Source organism: Mercurialis annua, linkage group LG8, assembly GCF_937616625.2.
Source record: "Mercurialis annua linkage group LG8, ddMerAnnu1.2, whole genome shotgun sequence".
Taxonomy (NCBI): domain Eukaryota; kingdom Viridiplantae; phylum Streptophyta; class Magnoliopsida; order Malpighiales; family Euphorbiaceae; genus Mercurialis; species Mercurialis annua.
In genome coordinates, this window is record NC_065577.1 from 1,086,372 (window position 1) to 1,106,684 (window position 20,313).

Sequence of the window (20,313 nt, forward strand, 5' to 3'; positions counted from 1 at the left end):
AAATTGATCTGAACCATTCGGTTCTTTTAATTTTTCAATTCAATCCGGCTTTTTATTCAATTTGCAGTGAAATCTACCTTACATTCTGTATGTCTATTGAATCAAAAAACAATTTTTGTATGATATAATCAAACTAAATTTATCAGCTGGGTCTTATTGTTAGGATAAGTTTGATCTTACAAAGTCTAAATTGGATGTTTTGTTGGCAAGTGTTGGGGGGTCTGAATATACAGTTCCGGTGGTTGAGAAGAGCCCAATGCAATTAGTTCTTGCCGGACCACCAAAATGGTCCCATATATCTTGATTTTGCATCACCACATTTAATATAGTGGAGTTGTTCACTATATTCAATTCACATGAACCAACAATTCCATTACTTGTTTCAACCACTAAATTGCCCAACCTCATCATTCGGGATCAATTTTATAAGTTAGTGTGTATTATATATGTATATTTTTTGTGGTAATTTCATCATGTGCTCTGAACGGGTTTCAATTATGAGACGGTACTTTTAAATATTTCACATTCAGATTAATATTCACTTGAGCTTATAATGTAAAATTTTATGAGACGGCACTTTTGGAAGATTGTTTATTTAGAGCTTAATGTAAAATTTTATTTCTTTATAAGATTTGTTTGGATAAAAAAATCTCCGGGTATTGTTTTGAAGTGAAATTTCGTGTCGATCCATTTTTGAGCTAGAAGTTGGAGTGAGAATCATCATCTATATATTCATCTTTAAGCTAATCTAATTGAAGAAAGTGAGAATTACATGTATATGAAGGACTACAAACTAAATATACACCTCAAATTTACCAATGGGAGTTGGTCCAAGTGGTGAGCGGCTTGATATCATTTAAGCAAGGTCTCGGGTTCAAATCCTTGTGAATGCAGAAAATTCCCACTGGCAGACTCACTCACCATGCCAGGTGCGCGACACGGGTCGGATCCGGATTAGTCAGGGCGAAGCCTTGGAAACCGGATGGGCTTACCAAAAAAAATATATACACCTCAAATTTTGATGGAATATAAGACAACAAGAATGTTGAATTATGACCTTCAATTTTTTTATGAATTTTTTTTTAATACTATCTCATGTTCAAATTGATCATGTTAAGTGGGTTGAACATAAAATTAATGTGAAAAGGGTAAGAAAAAGTAACATTATTTATACACGACCCTTCAGTAATAATAATAATTGATTGATGTGCCAAATCTATGCAAAAATAAAACTAGCATGCACTTTATATTTATGCCTTATTATTTTTTTATGTATGTACAATTAATTATGGACCAACATTTTAATTAATCAGTCAAACATACAAAAGCTAAAAAGAAACACTAACACACTTTAATCCAACAATTAACACTTTTATAGGACCCACATTAATCATTAAAAACATTTATTTATTTATTTATTACAAAGTAATTTTCTCTAGCACTTGAACTGCTTCTTTCATTGAAGGTCTCTTTTGTGGCAAAAACGAAGCACAACTAAACCCCAATTTAAAGCATGCCAACACAGCATCCTCTCTAGCCTCCACGTCACCTCTTACAGCCACATCAGCCAACCTCAAAACCCGGTTTTTATCCTCCATTACCGAACAGGTAGTCAACTGGCTCAACTCTCTGTCTGAAAACACTCTCCCGGTAAGAAGCTCAAGCAAGATTACACCAAATGAATAAACATCCCATTTAGGGTTTGGTTTCAGATTCTTTAACGACTCCGGCGCTTGATACGGGGACGTAGCGGTTATGGAGGAGCTAGGGCTTGCATGAGGGCCGGCCGTGTCGTGAGAGTGGCCGGAGTTGGTTGTTTTACGGCTGCTGGTGCCTAAGACAAGCTTGTCGAGCCCAAAATCGGAGATTATGGGTTCGTTATCGGAGTTTAGGAGAATGTTGGTTGGTTTGATGCTGCCATGCACGTTCTTTTTTTCATGAATGAATGCTAGACCTTGAGCTAGACCGGTTGCAATCTTGAACCGGAGTTGAAGAGGTAGATGAAACGGTGATGAACCCTGTTTTCCTGGAAATAATAGCAAATAGACATTAGTGTATCTTTAATTTTTTATTTAATGTATTTCAATTAAATAAAAATCAAAATGAATTATCGCTTTCTTCTAATTTCGTTTTAATTATATGTTCTTTAAAATCCGGTCTTTTTTTTATTTCACTATCAAACAGAATTAAAATACATATATAACACTCTAATATGTAGGTATACATATGTCAAGCAATATAATTTTTTTAATTTTGACCGAATTTTCATAAAATTTTACTATTCCTAAATGATAAAGTTCACTCTAATGCACTTTAAACCCGGTCTATATCAAAAATAATAGTCTATACATAGTAGCATTTGAGCTATTAAAAGTAACATATAGCATCCAAGAAATAAGCACATGAAGTAAAATTTAATCAATTAAACAACAAATTGATTAAACTAATGAAGAATAGAAAACAATAAAAGGTGCAGAGAGCTCACAGACCAAAGATCACAAGCAAAATTTATACACAGGAGCCCAGATAATAAAAATATGTTCTAGCAGTAGCAGACATGAAGATGTGGAGATAAAATAAATTATATTTTTTGAGGGACTTAAAATAAATTATATACGTAAATAAATAATTGATATACAGTAAAAAGGCAGTGATGGTTGCTGTTTTTCTAAGAAAATGACACATGATTTTGGCGCATTATGCGTTTTTTCCTTTTATTCTAAAGTTAAAATCAGACTTCACAGTCCTACTAGCTACCGTAGCTAAATGATGGTTTTACTCGAGTTGAGTGAAGTTAAAATACTGTTTAAAATCATTTTTTTATGATAGTCATGGAGTATCTCTATATGGTAAATATTTTCTATTTTATTTATACATTTTTCACCTATTACATCTATTTTTTTAATTCAAATTCATTCAATTATGTAGTATTTTCATAGTAACTTTAATATTTTATCATAAAAAATTATTGCATGTAAAGAAATATTATGATATTACAAATAATTAAAAAATTTAATTAAATAAAAAGTAATCATAAATATTGATAATAAATTTAAATAATAATAATAATTTTAAAAGAGTTTTGATGACTACACCAATATTATAAAAATTAATCAGTTAAAATTTGATTAAACTCGCAATTGTAATTAAATTATTTCGAAATCTAGATTATAAAACAATTCAAACTCAATTATAATTAACTAAACTAAACAGAATTAATTAAAATTGATTAGATTTTGTAATTTAAAAAAATAAAAAATCTAATTAATCGGCGCATTATAGCACAACACGCAAAAAAACACTAACATGCGCCAGAAAAACAGAGACATCGAAGAAGAAGATGATGAAGAAGAAAAAACTTACTGTAAGTGGAGCTAGCAAGACTGCCATTAGAGACATAATCATAAATCACAAGCTTCTCATCTTCTCCCCAATAAAACCCACGAATCCCCACCAAATTCGGATGCCTCATCTTCCAAATTAACCTCACCTGGTTCTCAAAATCCTTGAACTTCACCCCCACCCCACTCTCTCCGATCCTCCTCACAGCAAACGCCGTCCCGTCACCGAGAACCGCCTTATAAACAATGCTCGAACCACTCGCTCCCAATATATAAGCTGAAGCTTTTAACAGCGTTTCCATATCCATCTCCGTTTCCCCGTCAACCATCACCAACTTGCCACTTTTTTGCTGAATTCTGACAGCTCCGCCGTCGCTATCTGACGTGGCGGATTCCTCCGACGTTTCCTCCGTCTGCATCGGTAGACACGGCCATGCACTGGGCTTTCTTGGTTCTTGATTCTGATCGTCAGATTTTGACAGAATAATATTCTTGTTCTTGGTGAGTTCGGAACCGGTTTGGTTTAGAGTTTTGTTTTTCTTTGAGTGGTAAACGTAAAGTATGGCTAGGGCAAGAATTGTAATCCCGGCTAAATCAGCGACGGATATAGCGACAATTGTGGTCGGTTTCAGACCGGTTTGAGAATCTTTTTCAGGCAAAGAAGAGTTGGAATATTCTAACGGTTTTGAACCGGTTTGAGGTATAACCGCTATAGCCGGTGAAGTAGTTGAAATATTCGGTGGAGATGACAAAGTTGAAGGAATTGCACAGAGATTCTTTAATGGCTTCCCACAAAGTTGTACATTTCCTTTGAAAAATTCAGTTTTTTGGTTAAGCAAAGACGACGACTCGGGTATTGGTCCGGTTAGGTTATTAAACGACAAATCAATGGTGGCGTTTTGAGGTATTTTGTTGGAAAATGCTTCTGATATTGAACCTGAAAGCTTGTTATATGAGAGATTTAAATACTTTAAATTTGCACCGTTGAAATCAAACGGTAACGAGCCGTTTAAAAGATTAGACGACAGATCTAGAATCTCAACCGAGTTGAACCCGGAGGGAATCGAACCGGAGAAATAATTAGACCTTAGAGAAATAACTGAGAGGTTGTGTAAATTTGTTAAACTCTTCGGGATCTTCCCAGTCAATGCATTGTCTGAAAGGTTCAGAATTCTCAAACTCGAACCAATTGACTCAGGTAACTCGCCGGAAATCTCGTTTTTCGAAAGGGAAACGAGTTGTAACTCAGTTGAGTTGAACACTGAGCTAGGTAATGACCCGTTTAAGAAATTATTGGAGAGATCGAGGGTTTGAAGCTTTTCAAGAAACCCTAAATCAGGAGGAATTGAACCGAGGAGCTGACTTGAAGGTAGAGATAAACTTGTAACCCTAAATTGAGTGCAGGTGACACCAAACCAAGAACATGGGGTTAAGTCATCGTAATTCCAAGATTCAAGAACTGATAAGGGGTCGTTTAGAGTTGAGTATTTGAATGATAGGAGGAATATTCCGTCTGTGTTAAGTGAAAAAGCTGGAGCTGAGACAAGAACAAGGAAGAAGATGATGAAGAAATTGTGTGAAGACATGGTTTTTTCTTTTCTTGGGTTAGAAGTAAAACATGGTTAGCTGGTGCGGATTAGGGTTGACATATAAGAGTTTAGAGAGAGAAAGGGTTAGAGAGAGAGAGAGATGGTGACCTACTGAAGTTGAAGTTGTGCAGGTGAGTGAAAGTTGTAGCAGAGGAGGAGCAGAGACAGAGAGAGGAGTGGTTGGTGATGATGAGTAGTTTGTTTAGTTGAGTTTGTGCAATGAAAAGGAGACTTAAAAGATGATTGAGGTTAGGAGGCAGAGGAATGTATTTGGTTCAACCCGAATCGAATCGAATCCAATAGATATAAACCGAAACGAACTAATAAATAGAAATAAACATGTCTGTTTGTTTGGTTTTTTCGGTTTTGGTTAGTTCTCCCCGTGGTTTTAGTTTGGAAAATGCCTCCGAAGCAACTTAACATGATAATTTTTCATCGTCTAACTCGAGCTAAAATCAACTTAGTGCAACAGGTCCACGTAAAACAAATATGCGCATGAAGAATGCCAAATCGATCTCCAGACTTTTAATATGTAAGATGTATTAGGATTTTCACGTGCCTCACTCTCGGTTTATAAAGCAACTCTTTATTCCAACCCGGTGAAAGGTCTTGTCGACACCCTTTTCACTCATAGCTTGCGTTTTTTTTTATTTCTCCGTTGCGTTGGGAGGCTCGATTTATAATTTTATTGTCCTACACTAAACCAAACCAAAAAACCAAAATCTTTTTATATTATCGAACCGAACAAAAAAAACAAAAATTTATTTGCATGCTCTTGTTAGATATTACTAAAAAAATGGGTTAATTTGTTAAATAGGTAATTAAGAGAAGGTAAAGAGGAATCTTGTACCGGTTACTAAAAGACACCCAAGTGAGTCGGAACCCATAAGTTTGCAGGGAAGAATATGACTGTTGTTAGTGACAGGAATCTTACTATATACTGCTTCCTTTTCAGTTTTATTAACTTTGTACCCTACAATCTTCTTTATTTGTTTCTTATTCTTTAATTAGGGTAAAAACGTACACATGGTCCTTTTGTTTTTAAGAAAAATCCAATTAGTTATTAGCAATATTTAAGAAAAATCAGTATGAGAATGGTCCGTATGATCGGTTCAGTCATGAACTTATAATAATTTTATTTAGAAACAAGTACTAAATTAATTTTGATTAGATCTAAACAAAAAAACTTAAAGCAAATTTGCTCGTTAAATCTAAATTTTAAATAAAGAAATACAATATATAAGTCCATTAAAGAAATAAGTTAAATAAATCTGACTGATTATAATATGAACCGATTGGCTCATTTGATATCCTTTTGATCTAAAAGGATTTTAAAATTAAGAATCCTAGTAAAACTTGCGTTTAATGAAACTGGCCAAAACTTAAATAGCGCTAACAAGTAATGAGTAATGGCTTTCGCGCAAGTTGCTTAATCCGTTTCTTGTTAAAGTCCAAACCTACGTTTGCTAATTTCTCATTGCATATTGATCCTTATCGGGTATAGAATAGATCTGATCCTCTTTTCTTTGTTCCTACGATTCAATCAGTAAAGAACTTTTTAAAAATTTGTTTTGACATAGAATGAAAATATAAAAGATAAATGGGTGAGAAGAAAAATAGTAGACAAAGAAGGGACTAAAGTGCAAAATTAGAAGTTATGAACCAGGGAAAAAAACAGTAACTCACATGTTTGGTCATGAAGGGAATGGGGCCTGATTTAGGATAAGTTTTGTCTAATTTTATGTTTCAGCTCTGCCACCCACAAGGTCACAACTACTCTTCATCCCAAATTAATCAATCAATTTCCTAAATCAACTAACCTTGTACAATTTTACATAATGGGACAATATCTATAACAATTCCACTATTAATTTTAGAATTAAATACAAATTAAATCAGAAATTTTAAAATGGTTTGTAAATAAAATATGAACTATAAAACTTCACAAAATCATTCATCGAGATCTTCATAGTTTAGCTAATCGGATCATTGATCTTCTTTTATTGAGGAAACGTTAATAAGAACAACAATATATATTATTCCGACAATTATATTAGCATTTTCAACAGCAAAATGGTGTCTCAATTTGCTTGAAATAAATGTCAATAACTGATTTTATCAAGTCCGAAAGATTATATTTATAATTGTAAAACATGCTTCCGTTCTTGATTTTTGAATTAACCCTTAATTTTCTTTAGTAAATCAGTACTAGTATTTATAATGAATGAGCTATGGGTACGTAAAATTCCATTTAAAACAACAAAATTTATTAGTTTGCTATTAGGAATGCATTATTTGGTGGGGACATTAATCATCACTTTAAATCAAGAATAAGATGCATCAAGTCCAACAAATTACATATTTTTGTAGTCTTGTAGACCATAGTTGTTCACATTACTTGTTGTTATGCTTAAGGATGTGCATTTGATTATAATAAAAAAAACAAAAATAAATGAAACTGAATTTATGAAAACACACAATTTTTCAAATTGATTCGATCCATTCAATTATTTTGTTAGTTCAATTTGATTCAATTTGCAGTCCAGTTTGCATGAAAACTTAAATGAAACTTGCTTATTTTTAAAATTGAATCAATCTGAATTAAATTAATCTATTTTACACATTCATAACTTGTAATATATGCAAATTTAAGAAATTGGTTTTAACATACTAGCCATGTATACAGACACTCAACGTAATACAATATGAATATATTGATATTTAAAAAAAATAGAAATACACTATATATAATAGTAAATAAATAAATACACATATAACATATCGCAGTTTATTTATATATAATTAAATGTCGGAGTATATTTTTTTATCAAAAAAAGTAGAGTGATTTTGATAAATAAAAAATGTAAAATAGTGTAAGTACTAACAAATTTAGTTCTTACTATATTCTAAAAAACTTTATTATTTTAACTTTGATATTCAAAGTTTATTTTTATGTTTAAGTCGGTAAGGTCAGACAACAAATACGAACTAAAGTCATATGGGATGCATCAACTATGTTTCATAGTTTGGACAAAAAAATTATGTTTCATAGCATTCAAAAGTCCCAAAACAAATGACAAATTAAAGGAAATGGGTTGATAAATTTCATGGGAAGATGAAAATTTAGTAATAATAGAAAATATTAAAAATTTAAAAATTGTAGTGAATATTAGGGTTTTAAATTGATAGTTTAATTGGTTTAAAAAAGGGTAATATTATAAAAAAAATTATAATCACATATTTTAATACGCCTCAATTGTATACCGTAAATTTCATTTTAATATGTGGTTGCCAAAAATGATGTCCACCTCATTTAAATGACACCAACGAACGAGTGTTGCGTCAGTATATGCATCGAATTGATAAATAATAAAACTCCGTGCATACAATTGAAAAGTTTTAAAGTTCGTTATTAAATTGGAAAAATGAGTATATTTTATGAATTTATTTAACGTTACTCTTTTAAAAAAATTATTAGCTTTAGTGTCTTTAGAGATTTTAAAATGAAATTTTATTTTTTAATGTCAGATACCAATTTTTAAACTTTTACAATTTGAAACACTTATTTTTTTTAATTAAAAATTGCTAACATGGATATCAGAACAGTATATATTCAGATGTTTATGTAAATATTTTTTAATTAAAATTATTCGGCTTCACATTGTAAAAAGAATGACAATTCATATTTTAAATTGTTAAATTAAAAGTTTGTATCAAAATTCATTAAAATTTGTAAGTCTTAAAACAATTAAACCTAAATTAATCTATAGCCACTCATTTGACTTTTGGGATGAAATAGCATGCATGTTAATTGCAAAATTTGGCATCAAAATTTAATCGATACAGTTCCAAAGAAGTTGACAAGTCTTTCAACCTCAAATCTCGGGACCGTTTTATAAGTTGAGCAATATATCATGTCTATTTATGGTCCCAAATCCATACATTCTATTTGAATTTCTCCATTCCATTCGGATCTTGTGGCAAAAAAATGTTAATGTTAATGTTGGGATATTAAACTCCCTGAGTCACTAGGATTACCTCGAATTACATAATGATTACTAAACTTTATTTTGTTACAAAATTGTCACTGAACTTTACCTTTTATTACAAAGGGTTGTCACTCGTATAAAACGCATCGTTTTCATGCTTAAGTTGTTACAAAAAGAATACTAAACTTTTCATGAATTACGAAAAAGTCATTGAGTTATACTTTTTATTGCAAAAAGGTCACTGAACTATGTACCTTTTTGTAATTAAAGCTTGCCATGTAAGTAAAAACGTTGCGTTTTATATGAGTGACACCCCTTTGTAACAAAAGGTATAGTTCAGTAACCATTTTGTAATAAAATCAAGTTTAATGATCATTATGTAATTCGAGGTAATTTTAGTGACCCAGGAAGTTTAATATCCGTTAATGTTGTGTTATCTATATTTCTATCTGTGAATAAAAAACTATTTGAAGGTTTAGTGAATGAGACATTTAAATTTGAATAAATACTCATTTAGATCTCTAAATTTGTGGGTTACCATCAATTAACTCTCATGTTGTACAAAATGAAGCATTTTAGAGAATACAATATTTGTTTTGAGAATTGATTGATCTAGAAATAAAATATATTATTTCTAGTTGACACATAAGTATAAAATATTGCCACTATATATAATAATAAATAATTTTTTTTATTATAATTACTCATTAATTAGTAATGATAAATAGTGTGTTAGCCATGTTACTACGGAGGGAGGGGGTGACATGAAATTGCCATGCCCCCCTCCAACTTTTTAAAAATGATAAAATTAACACCTTTAAATTTTACAATTTGAACCTCCATAATTTTTAAATTTGTCCCTTTATATGATACATATTATAATTTGGCCCCTCAATATTAAAATTCTGGCTCCGTCATTGCGCATGTAATTTATATTTTTATAGGAAATGTTTTGTACATTATGTTGTTACTATTCAAATTTTTTTGCATTTCCTATGTTATACTCTATTCATTTAGATTCTACAACAAACTGATAATACGTTAACTATGTTGAATATTTAGCAATAAATAAAATAAGTAGTAATCAAAACATTTTTTATTGCAAATGCTCATTGACTTATTATAAATATGACATATGCACAGTTGTGTGGGATTAACTATATTTGCTTAAGGATAATTGTCTTCAATTAATCATTAATTAAGGATAACATTATATAATATGAACAAGTTCAAAAATCGGAATGACTTAATTTTATTTTTAATTAATACAAAAAAATTATCTTAAAGTAATTTAAAAATTAAGAGTATTGTTCTTAATCGATCAGAATGATTGGAAGCGAACGAATCACAAATTCGAAGACCGGATTTGGTTCATTTATGCCAACAAAATCCATATCCATAAGTTTTCAAAATACAAGCCCACAATCACTAGAGCCCATTTAATCTTAACAACGATCATCATTCTCTACTTCACTCAGCTTCTTCACATCACTCCATCATCACTTCCCCACAATGCAAACTCTCCTCCTGCCGGGCGTTCACTCCTCGGCGGCAACAACAACAACCGCAGCATTTATTTCTCCGGCGCCACCTCTCCACCGCCACCGCTCAACACATCAAACCCCAATTTTCAGTACTCCAAATTATTCATTAAAACTAACACAATCACTCTCATTACCATCATTAGGTCACAATTATGACCCGCTTAAAGCTCCAAGCTTCAAACTTAACTCACCCACTAAAACAAACGCTTATTCAGCTCCGATTTCAGCATCAAACGACGACGTAGAGAAAGCAAAGCTAGCCCAGGTTTTGAAACTTTGAATTCTGTTGTGCATTTTTAATATGATTAAATTGAATCAGAGATTCAATTGAATAAGAGTATTTATTTGTTAAAGCTTGATCAAATTAGAGTAAAGATTGAAAATTTATGTGAATTGGTTGATTAAATTGAAGTAAAAGTTGAAATTTTGCCCACACGGGTTTGGTTTAGTGGTCTAAGTTTCAGCCATCCGGGTGCCAATGGTCGCTGGTTCAAATTCCTAATAGATGAAGTGGTTGGGATTGGGCTTCGGCTCGGGGGAGTGAGTCCTCGTCACCAAAAAAGTTGAGACTTTCTTAAGTAAATTAGGTGGTTTCTCGGTAGCACGGATGGGGAAATGGGACACTCATACACCGACACGGCGAAACACTGTTATTTTAAGGTTTCCTATGTGAAAAATGAAGTTTCATGTCCAAAAAAAGACTAATCAAATTAGAGTAAAGACTGAAACTTTATGTGATTAAATTGAAGTAAAGATTGAAATTTTCTTTAGGTGATTTAATTGGAGAAAAGATTAAATTTTTATTATGTTATATATTTTTTTGATAATTGGGGGAGGGGGGGCGCTTGTGGGAGGAATTGAACCCACGACCTTAGCAGTTTTCTGCTGAGCGCTTATACCATTTGAGTTATAGCTCGTTGGTTTTTATTATGTTATATGCATTGTGTTTTGTGCAGGTAGCGAAGAGATTGGGAAGTACAGCGAGGTACTTTAAGAGATTAGGGAATTTAGGGTTTTGGGGGCAGTTAATTTGCACTGTTGTGGCTGCTGTGATATTGTCGTTTTCGATTGTGGTTACCGGAAAGATCACGTCTCCTGCCACTTTTTATTCAACTTCTGCTGGCATTGCTGCTGCTTTCATTTCGGTTTTTTGGTCTTTTGGGTATATTCGGCTTTCTGATAAACTCAAGAAAACTGCAAATGACCCTTCTAAGGTAAGTGTTTTTTGTTTCTTTTATTTATTTAATTCTTTCAGAATCATTTTTTTGTTTTTTGAGAACCGAATATATTGATTATTTTGGCTATAACTAGGTTTCATTAATTCCAAATGCATTGTTATTTTAAGTAGAAAAGCTTGGACTTTGGTGACTAGAGTGTTTCCAAACATGATATTTGACTAAATATAATTGAATTGAATTGGGTTGGATTGAGTTCAGTTCGTCCACTTTTAGACTTTCCAAATTGTTTAGAGATAATGATAACTAATGTTGGAACCTCAAATTACTTGTTTGAGCATTTGGATGAATTGGTTACTTGAAATGGTTTTGGAGCCTCTATGACCAAAGGGTTTAGAGTTTGATCCTTGACAATCCCCATTTTGATTAATTAAATGCATAAAGTAAAGTCAGACTGTGCTTGTTTACACTTCAAGCCCAATGGGCATTCACTTGCGAGGTGTGCTAAGAGATAATGAAAACTATTGTTGGAACCTCATCTTACTAGTTAAAGCTTTTAGGTGAATTGGTTATCTGACTCAAACAAAATGCTGATATTTGATTTCTAATATTATTATTCTATAAGAGAGTAAAGCTCCTACGAAAGATGCACATCCCCCATAGAACGCCCTTAGTAAAGTAATTATATTCAAAATTGCTGCTAGAATCCACTCCTTGCCGTTTATATGCCCGTATCAAGGGTTCAAATTTGCAGTATAATATTTTTCTGTCGTGGAATTTAGTTTTTCAAAAGCCTTTGGTTTCAGCTCATTATATGAGACTCCCTTTCTGCTTGGTTTTCTATTAATTGTTTCTGGTTTCAGGCACCGCCACGTGCTGATGTTGTGAAAGGCTTAAAAAATGGCATAGTACTGAATCTATTGGGTATGGGCGCTGCTATTCTTGGCATGCAAGCGACAGTGGGACTGTTGGTTGCAAAGGCTCTAACTTCCTCTGCAAATCCTTTTTACCAGGGCGTTTCTCCCGGTTACAGTCCAGTTCTTGCTTTGGATGTTTTCTTGGTTCAGGTACTATTTGTAGATGTTTTATACTTTCTTGATTCAGAATTTCTTTTTAATGACCTATACAGCCATTCTACTAGGTAACCAGTATTCTTATCTAAACGTGTTGAATAAAGAAAAAGTGTTTGAAACAAATAAGATTTATTTACTCATGTTGCATCAGCTAAAAGGACCGAGATTCGCTATAAATTCACAGTTACATATGCGTAACTTCTCCGACTTCAATTGTTAAAAGAAAAAGAAGGATCTTAGCTGGTCAAAATTATTTCTATTTAAGCAATGGTTCAGAACAATTGTTAAGACGATTGGATGATGTTTGCTATCTCACTTGAATCTGTCAGTTTGGGCATCGAAAAGGATGCTTATTAGATTACACTTTCTGTTTCTCAGACTCTGGCCTCACTTTTCAGAACATTATCCATGTCGAGAAAATAGTGTAATGTGATGACCTTATTTATCATCTGTCTCATCGTGCTGTTTCGATTATGCAGGCATCTGCAAACACCATCCTTTCACATTTCATCGGGCTTGTTTCCTCCTTGGAGCTGTTGCGCTCAGTGACATTACCCGCTACTGAAAGTATTCCAGTCCCCAGAGTTGCATAGAATCTCTCCATCCTTTGTATCAGGTGAAAATATGACTTTGTAGCCAAAATTTTAAACCATTTGATGCTCGTTTCTAGTTTAGTTATCTTGTAAAGCATCATCCCCGGTGAAATATGATTGATTTCAAATGCTCGCGTCAATCTCCAGCTGGAGTAATTAGGGCTCTCCAAGCATTTTCTATGGTAGGCTACTATGTTCCATATTTTTGTCAATAATGAGAAGTTTGTGCAACTATGTTGATGCTTTTCCATTTGAATGTTGTAGTTGACTTGTCCAGAAGTTTATGCAGGCCAAACTTATTTCGATTTTAGCTTAAAACTGAGATTAAAGAACCAAGTAAGATTTACTGAATTGCTTGAGCTGAAACATATAGATGAAAGTGCATTAATGGCAAATTTCGGGTTGGAGTTGCATCCTAACCATTTGATTCTAGTACTTTTGTATTGGTTTCTCAAGTTTCTTGTTACTTGCAAGCTAGATTGCTAATTGTTGATTTGGACGATGCTTTAACATAACCTGCAATTAGTATATCTATCTTTAAGCACAATGTCAAGAATGTGTTCCCAATGTTGATTTTTGATTCAAGTGTCGGCTCCAGTGATTTGGCCGCCCGCCTCGTTAGTATGGTTGGTTCAGCTATTGCTACCGGAACCACCTCCGATTTTTCCGCTGCGTATTCCCCCTGTGCGTATTTACTCTCTCAAAGCATGTTTTTTTAATTTACGCTCTTCAGTTGCGTTGATTCTTGATTGACTATCGAACTGGTTATGATTAGAAAGGTTCTAGTGAGAGAATGATTTCTCTAATGCTAATTAGAAGCAAACTGCTGCATAGCACGGTATAGTTTACACAAATAAATGTGATGAGCAATTGTCTTTCAAAAGTCGGAATGAACTAGGGGTGAGCATTCAGCCGGTGCGGTTAAACTAAACAGAGTTTTCCATGATCAAATTATTTTAGCTCTTTATCAAACCATTAACAAATGAAATGAACACAAATTAACTTAATTATTAAAATGTGAAAAATATTTAACTAAACTGACCGAATTAATCGATTATCTCGGTTGAGTTTATGAGACTCAAAATGACACGTGTTAATTTATTAACTCATTGATATACTTAAACAGAGTAGAGAAGAATAAGAGTGCATTTTATAGAAGGTTCATATCTTGCCAATATTCAAATAATGATGAAATGAACATAACAAAAATCATAATAAGAACTTAACATACTCAAAAAAAATTAAGATTAAAATTGGTATAAAACATAAAAATAAATCATATTTGGTTCTGCTCATCGTTTAGTAATCAAGAAGCAACAATTTAACGTAAAAATAAAATTTATTTGAGCAACTTCAATATTCTCTTTATATGCAATACATTAAGATACAGTTCTGTATGTACAAACAAAATCTCTCAGGTAAGATAAATGCAAATTTTCTTCAGAAAGAAAAATCACTAAAAAGTATTTGAATACATGAAAAAGGCATGCAAAAGAGAAAATAATAGTCTCATGAAACTTTTAAGCTTAGAGAATTCAAATTTCAACAAAAATGAACTTTCAATATCAAAATATATTAACTTAATAGTTTATCCATAGTCTGGTATCATAAATATTACTTTCGTGTTTCTTTTATATGATTTTTTAGATAAGTAATTGATGATGGTGGTTGTGGCGGATGTGGTGATGGCAGAGTATGTGATGATGGCGGGAAGGTTGACGGAGGAAGTGATAAGAAGATAATGGAAGTATTAAAATTTAGATATAGAAAGAAGAAGATGTCTCGAGATTAAGTTTATCTATAATTTTTTATTTTTGGCAATTTAGCATTTATATGTTTTAAATTTCATTTTATATAGTTTTTTTATTGCCACATAAGATAACTTGACACTGTGATTTGTTAGGCCTATTCACCAAAAAATGCCAAACCTTTGCGGTTTGCGTCAATTTTAGCCAAACCTTTAAAAACCACCATATTTAGCCAAACCTTATATGTTGTGTTTCTTTTTCAGCCATTTTTGAATCGAACCGGATTTATTGCTTATATGTCAGCCATGTCACTTCCAACTCATCAAAATTGGCTGACATGGCACATTTCAAATCACTAATCCAAACCTAAGCAAACCAAAGAGTAAATCAAATAAAACCAAATCTAACAAATCAAATCAATTCAAAATTTATTTTTAAAAACTCATAAATATTTTAAAAAATTAATATTAATTTATTTTATTTAATAAAATGATATGTATGTAATTAATTTAATTTTTTATTAAATAGATAAAATTGTAAAATTAAAATATTCAAAAAATCACAAATATTTTTCTCGCTAAGATGAACAGAACGAAATTTTTCCCTAATATTTTTCTCGCTAATTTTTCACCGAATCTACTCCGAAACACGAAAGTTCCCCGCCAACTCAAAGCGACCGCCGAAACTTTTTTCGGCGGTCTTTCTCGACCTGTTCTTCCATGGAAGAACAGGCCTTGTTCTTCCATGGAAGAACAGAGGTCTGTTCTTCCCATGGAAGAACATCGCGATCTGTTCTTCCATGGGAAGAACAGATCTGGTCTGTTCTTCCATGGAAGAACAGATCGCGCTGTTCTTCCCCATGGAAGAACAAACCCGCGTCTGTTCTTCCATGGGAAGAACAGACCGGATCTGTTCTTCCATGGGAAGAACAGACCGGATCTGTTCTTCCCATGGAAGAACAGACGAGGGTCTGCTCTTCCATGGGAAGAGCAGCTTTTGTTCTTCCATGGAAGAACAGGGCCTGTTCTTCCATGGAAGACAGGTTGTGGAAGACGACCGCCGGAAAAAATTCTGGCGGTCGGTTTGATTTTTTTTTTGCGGCTAGAAAATTGTCGTTTTGGGATAGATTTAGAGAAAAAATTAGCGGTAATTAAAAAAAATTATATTAATTTTAGTTGATTTAATTTATATTTTTTATTTAACTAAAATTTATACAGAAATTAATTAAAATTTAATTTAACTAAATTTATTAGTCGGAGTGAATTTTAATCGGAATAAAAGAAATATTGAGATAATTAAGATTTATAATTTTAAATTAATTTTAATAAATTATTATAATAAATTTATTTATATTTAATTTAAAAAATAATTAATTATTGAATTAATTTAATTTAATTGGATTTGGTTTTATTTGGTTTGATTTGGTTGGGTTAGTGGTTTAGGATATTGCCATGTCAGCCAATTTTGATGAGTTGGAAGTGACATGGCTGACACATAAGCAATAAATTCGGTTCGATTCAAAAATGGCTGAAAAAGAAACACAACATATAAGGTTTGGCTAAATATGGTGGTTTTTAAAGGTTTGCCTAAAATTGACCCAAACCGCAAAGGTTTGGCATTTTTTGGTGAATAAGCCTATTTGTTAATATAAGAGTTTAAATGTCCAGGTCATTTTTGTGATTAAAAATATTAGTGACTTAAGTGAGATGTGGCCTAAAAATTAGTGTCATTTTTGCACTTTTTCCTTTAAATGGGTGACCTTTCAAACTTAAAAAAAGGGAAGAGAATTAAATTATAGTTTTCAAGCTAGGTCTAAATTTTATATACAAGTGTTAAACATAAATTAACAGCGACAACAACAAACGGAAGTTGGAGCTGGGACAATAATGGTAGAAAAACTTTGTTCTCAGAGAGTTACTACTGATCAAGTAGGGCGACTGCCACAACTCGCCCCACTATTACAAATGTTTAATCGTAATTAATAAAAAACGTAAAAATTGAATTTTAGACTAGTACAAGAACTTGCCAAATTTGAGAGCGATAAAATAAAACGAAGTACTTTACAATGAAGAAGGATGCAAATCCAAACTGCTTAGAGTATGGATGCAATAAAATTGTCTCGATTTACATATAATATCAAAAAATCAAACAAGTGCCCCTCTGCGATCAGTGATAGGAGTAAAATACTCCTATAATTAGAGTCGTTTATACTCGGTTTTTGTCACGTTTATTATGAATTATATTCATTATTTGGTGTTTTATGTGCTTGATAGTGTCTGTTAGTGTTTTAGTGAGAATTAGGTGGTTATCGAGTATTTGGAGCAATAACGACTAAGGATTATATGTTGATGTTAAAACGTTAGCTTGCGGAGAAAGAAATCCAAGTCCAAGAACGCCCGGACTCCCTTAACCGTGACCGAAGCAACTAACTTCTCAATGACCTCCGTCTTCGCTCTATCAACCTCAATTCCCTTTTCTGAAATCTTATGCCCAAGCACAACTTCTTTATCAACCATGAAATGATATTTCTCTCAATTTAACAACAAATTGGTCTCCTCACATCGTTTCAACACCCGTTCGAGATTCTCCAAACACATGTCAAAAGAATCACCAAAAACAGAAAAATCATCCATAAATACCTCCATTATGTCCTCGACCATGTCATTGAAGATTGAAGTCATGCAACGTTGAAAGGTTGCGGGGGCATTACACAATCCAAAGGGCATCCTCCTATAAGCAATTGTACCGTAAGGGAAAGTAAACGTTGTCTTCTCTTGGTCATCCGGAAAGATCAAAATTTGGTTGTAGCCGGAATAACCGTCGAGAAAACAATAGTATTTGTGACCCGCCACTATTTCAAGCATTTGATCAATAAACGGTAGCGGGTAGTGATCTTTTCTAGCTTTCGCGTTCAATCTCCGGTAGTCGATACAAACTCTCCACCCGGTCACCGTTCTTGTAGAGATTTGTTCCCCCTTGTCATTTTCCACAACTGTCGTTCATCCTTTCTTGGGTACACATTGAACCGGACTAACCCAACCACTATCCGAGATCGGATATATAATCCCGACGTCTAGAAGCTTCACTATTTCCTTGTGCACGACTTCTTTCATGCTAGGGTTCAATCTTCTTTGCCTTTGTGTACACTTCTTGGACTCATCTTCCAAGTGAATCTTATGCATTACACTTGAGGGCTTATGCCTCGGATATCGGAAATTTGCCATCCCATAGCAACACATGACCCTTAACAACTTCCACAACCCGCTTCTCTTGAGCTTCTGATAGCTTATTAGAAATGATGATCGGTAGCGTCTTGTTCTCGCCCACAAAGGTGTACCATAGGTGACGTGGAAGTGGTTTCATTTCAACTTTAGGTGGTACCTCGGAAGACGGAGGTGTAACTCCCCCATTTTGACCAATTTTTTTGTCTCGGGCCCATCTTCCTCAGAATACTCATCATCGGGATCATCGGAATGAAAAACAACCCTTGAAACTTGCTCATTTTCCCTTTTTTCCATGCTTCTCGATCGAGAAGGCACCTGGGAATTGCTTCTCGATCGAGAAGCAAGGCTTTGGTAAGTTCTGCCGTTTTTCTCCAACGGTCTCGATCGAGAAGTTAAGGCTAAAGGAGCTTCTCGATCGAGAAGGGCTGCCTTACTTGAAAAAAAATCACATTTTTCCATTGTTTCCCGATTGAATGCTTCCCCATTTTTCTTAAGTTGGTCCCTCACAAGCTCATCCACCATATCAATCCTCATACACTATTCCTCCTCGATCGTACTCCTCATGACTTTCTTCATGTCGAATTCAACCGTCTCTTCATCAATTCTCAAGGTCAATTTCCCACCATGGACATTAATCAAAGCTCTTCCGGTGTTCATAAAGGGCCGCCCTAAGATCATTGGGCATTCCTTATCCACCGCATAATCCAAAATAACAAAGTCAACCGGAAATATGAACTTATCAACCTTTACAAGAACATCCTCGACAATCCCATAAGGTCTCTTCAAGGAATGATTCGCTAGTTGGAGTATCATCGAGGTGTTCTTCACGGTTTGCTCTTCACATAGTGTCCTGAAAAGAGTCAGAGGCATGAGATTAATACTAGCACCTAGATCACATAAGCTAGCGTATTGTCATTGTTGCGGATGGATTTGTGCTCAACTGCCACTGTTTTGTAGATTTGTGTTGATTTTTGGTACACAAATTTTTTAAATTTGTTAGTCATATATTGAAATCTGTTACATTTAAACATTTGTTAGTTATAGGCAGAAATCTGTTAAATTTAAATAAGAACAAAGGATCAAAAAACTCCTCGAACTTAGAACAAAATATCAAACAGGCAAACTCATGAAACCAGATAAACAAATCACACCTATGGCAAACCGGGTCAAACACACCCCTCACGCACCTTCGCCCGCTTCCACACCGCGTGTGAAACACTCTTTTCTGGTAAAAAAATCCAAAATAATTCTCATAATTTTTTAAAGTTTTCAAATTCGTAAATAAACACATAATATTATCACTAACGAAGTACTTTACAATGAAGAAGGATGCAAATCCAAACCGCTTAGAGTAATAATGTGGATGCAACAAAATAATCTCTAATCAGATATACACGCAATGTCAAAAAATCAAGCAGGTGCCCCTCCGCGATCAACAGCTTCTCTGGCACGATCAACATCTCGATGACCTCTCCGTGCAACAGCAAGCTTGCACTCTACAGCAGAAGCAAGCTGCTGCTCATAGCTGGGCCTCAAGGCTGCCTGTAACGCTTTGAAAGCATCAACAATGGCTTTCTCAGATTTGACAATGTTTTCCTCCCGAGCTGCGTACTGTTATTATTGCGATGGATTTGTGCTCAACTCCCACTGCTTTGTAGATTTGTGCTGATTTCTGGTACATAAATTTTTTACATTTGTTAGTCTAAATTAAAAACTGATACATTTAAACATTTGTTAGTTATAGGCAGAAATTTGTTAGATTTAAATATGAACAAAGGAACAAAAAACTCCTCGAACTTAGAATAAAATATCAAATAGGCAAACTTGTGAAACCAGATCAAAAAAATCACACATATGGCAAACCGGGTCAAACACACCCCTCACGCACCCTCACCCGCTTTCACACCGCGTGTGAAACACTCTTTTTTGGTAAAAAAATCCAAAATAATCTTCATAATTTTTTAAAATTTTCAAATTGGTACATAAATTTAAAAAAAAATTATTTTAATTTTAAATTTTCGAAAAAAGAGTAGTTAC

General features: G+C 33.5%; 2 protein-coding genes across 2 annotated transcripts; one reads left to right on the forward strand and one right to left on the reverse strand.

Annotated features, from left to right (window-relative positions):
* Window positions 1–1,350: 1,350 nt before the first annotated feature.
* LOC126660719 (probable LRR receptor-like serine/threonine-protein kinase At4g37250) lies at window positions 1,351–5,160 on the reverse strand. Its single transcript, XM_050354365.2, has 2 exons — window positions 3,364–5,160; window positions 1,351–2,026 (listed from the first exon to the last, which is right to left on the reverse strand). Exons 1-2 carry the CDS (start codon window positions 4,925–4,927, stop codon window positions 1,419–1,421), a joined length of 2,172 nt encoding a protein of 723 aa, XP_050210322.1. The 5' UTR covers window positions 4,928–5,160; the 3' UTR covers window positions 1,351–1,418.
* Window positions 5,161–10,379: 5,219 nt separating this feature from the next.
* LOC126661356 (protein TIC 21, chloroplastic) lies at window positions 10,380–13,614 on the forward strand. Its single transcript, XM_050355187.2, has 4 exons — window positions 10,380–10,728; window positions 11,420–11,677; window positions 12,502–12,705; window positions 13,191–13,614. The coding sequence occupies exons 1-4, from the start codon at window positions 10,432–10,434 to the stop codon at window positions 13,302–13,304; spliced, it is 873 nt and encodes a 290-aa protein (XP_050211144.1). The 5' UTR covers window positions 10,380–10,431; the 3' UTR covers window positions 13,305–13,614.
* The last annotated feature ends 6,699 nt before the right edge of the window (window positions 13,615–20,313 follow it).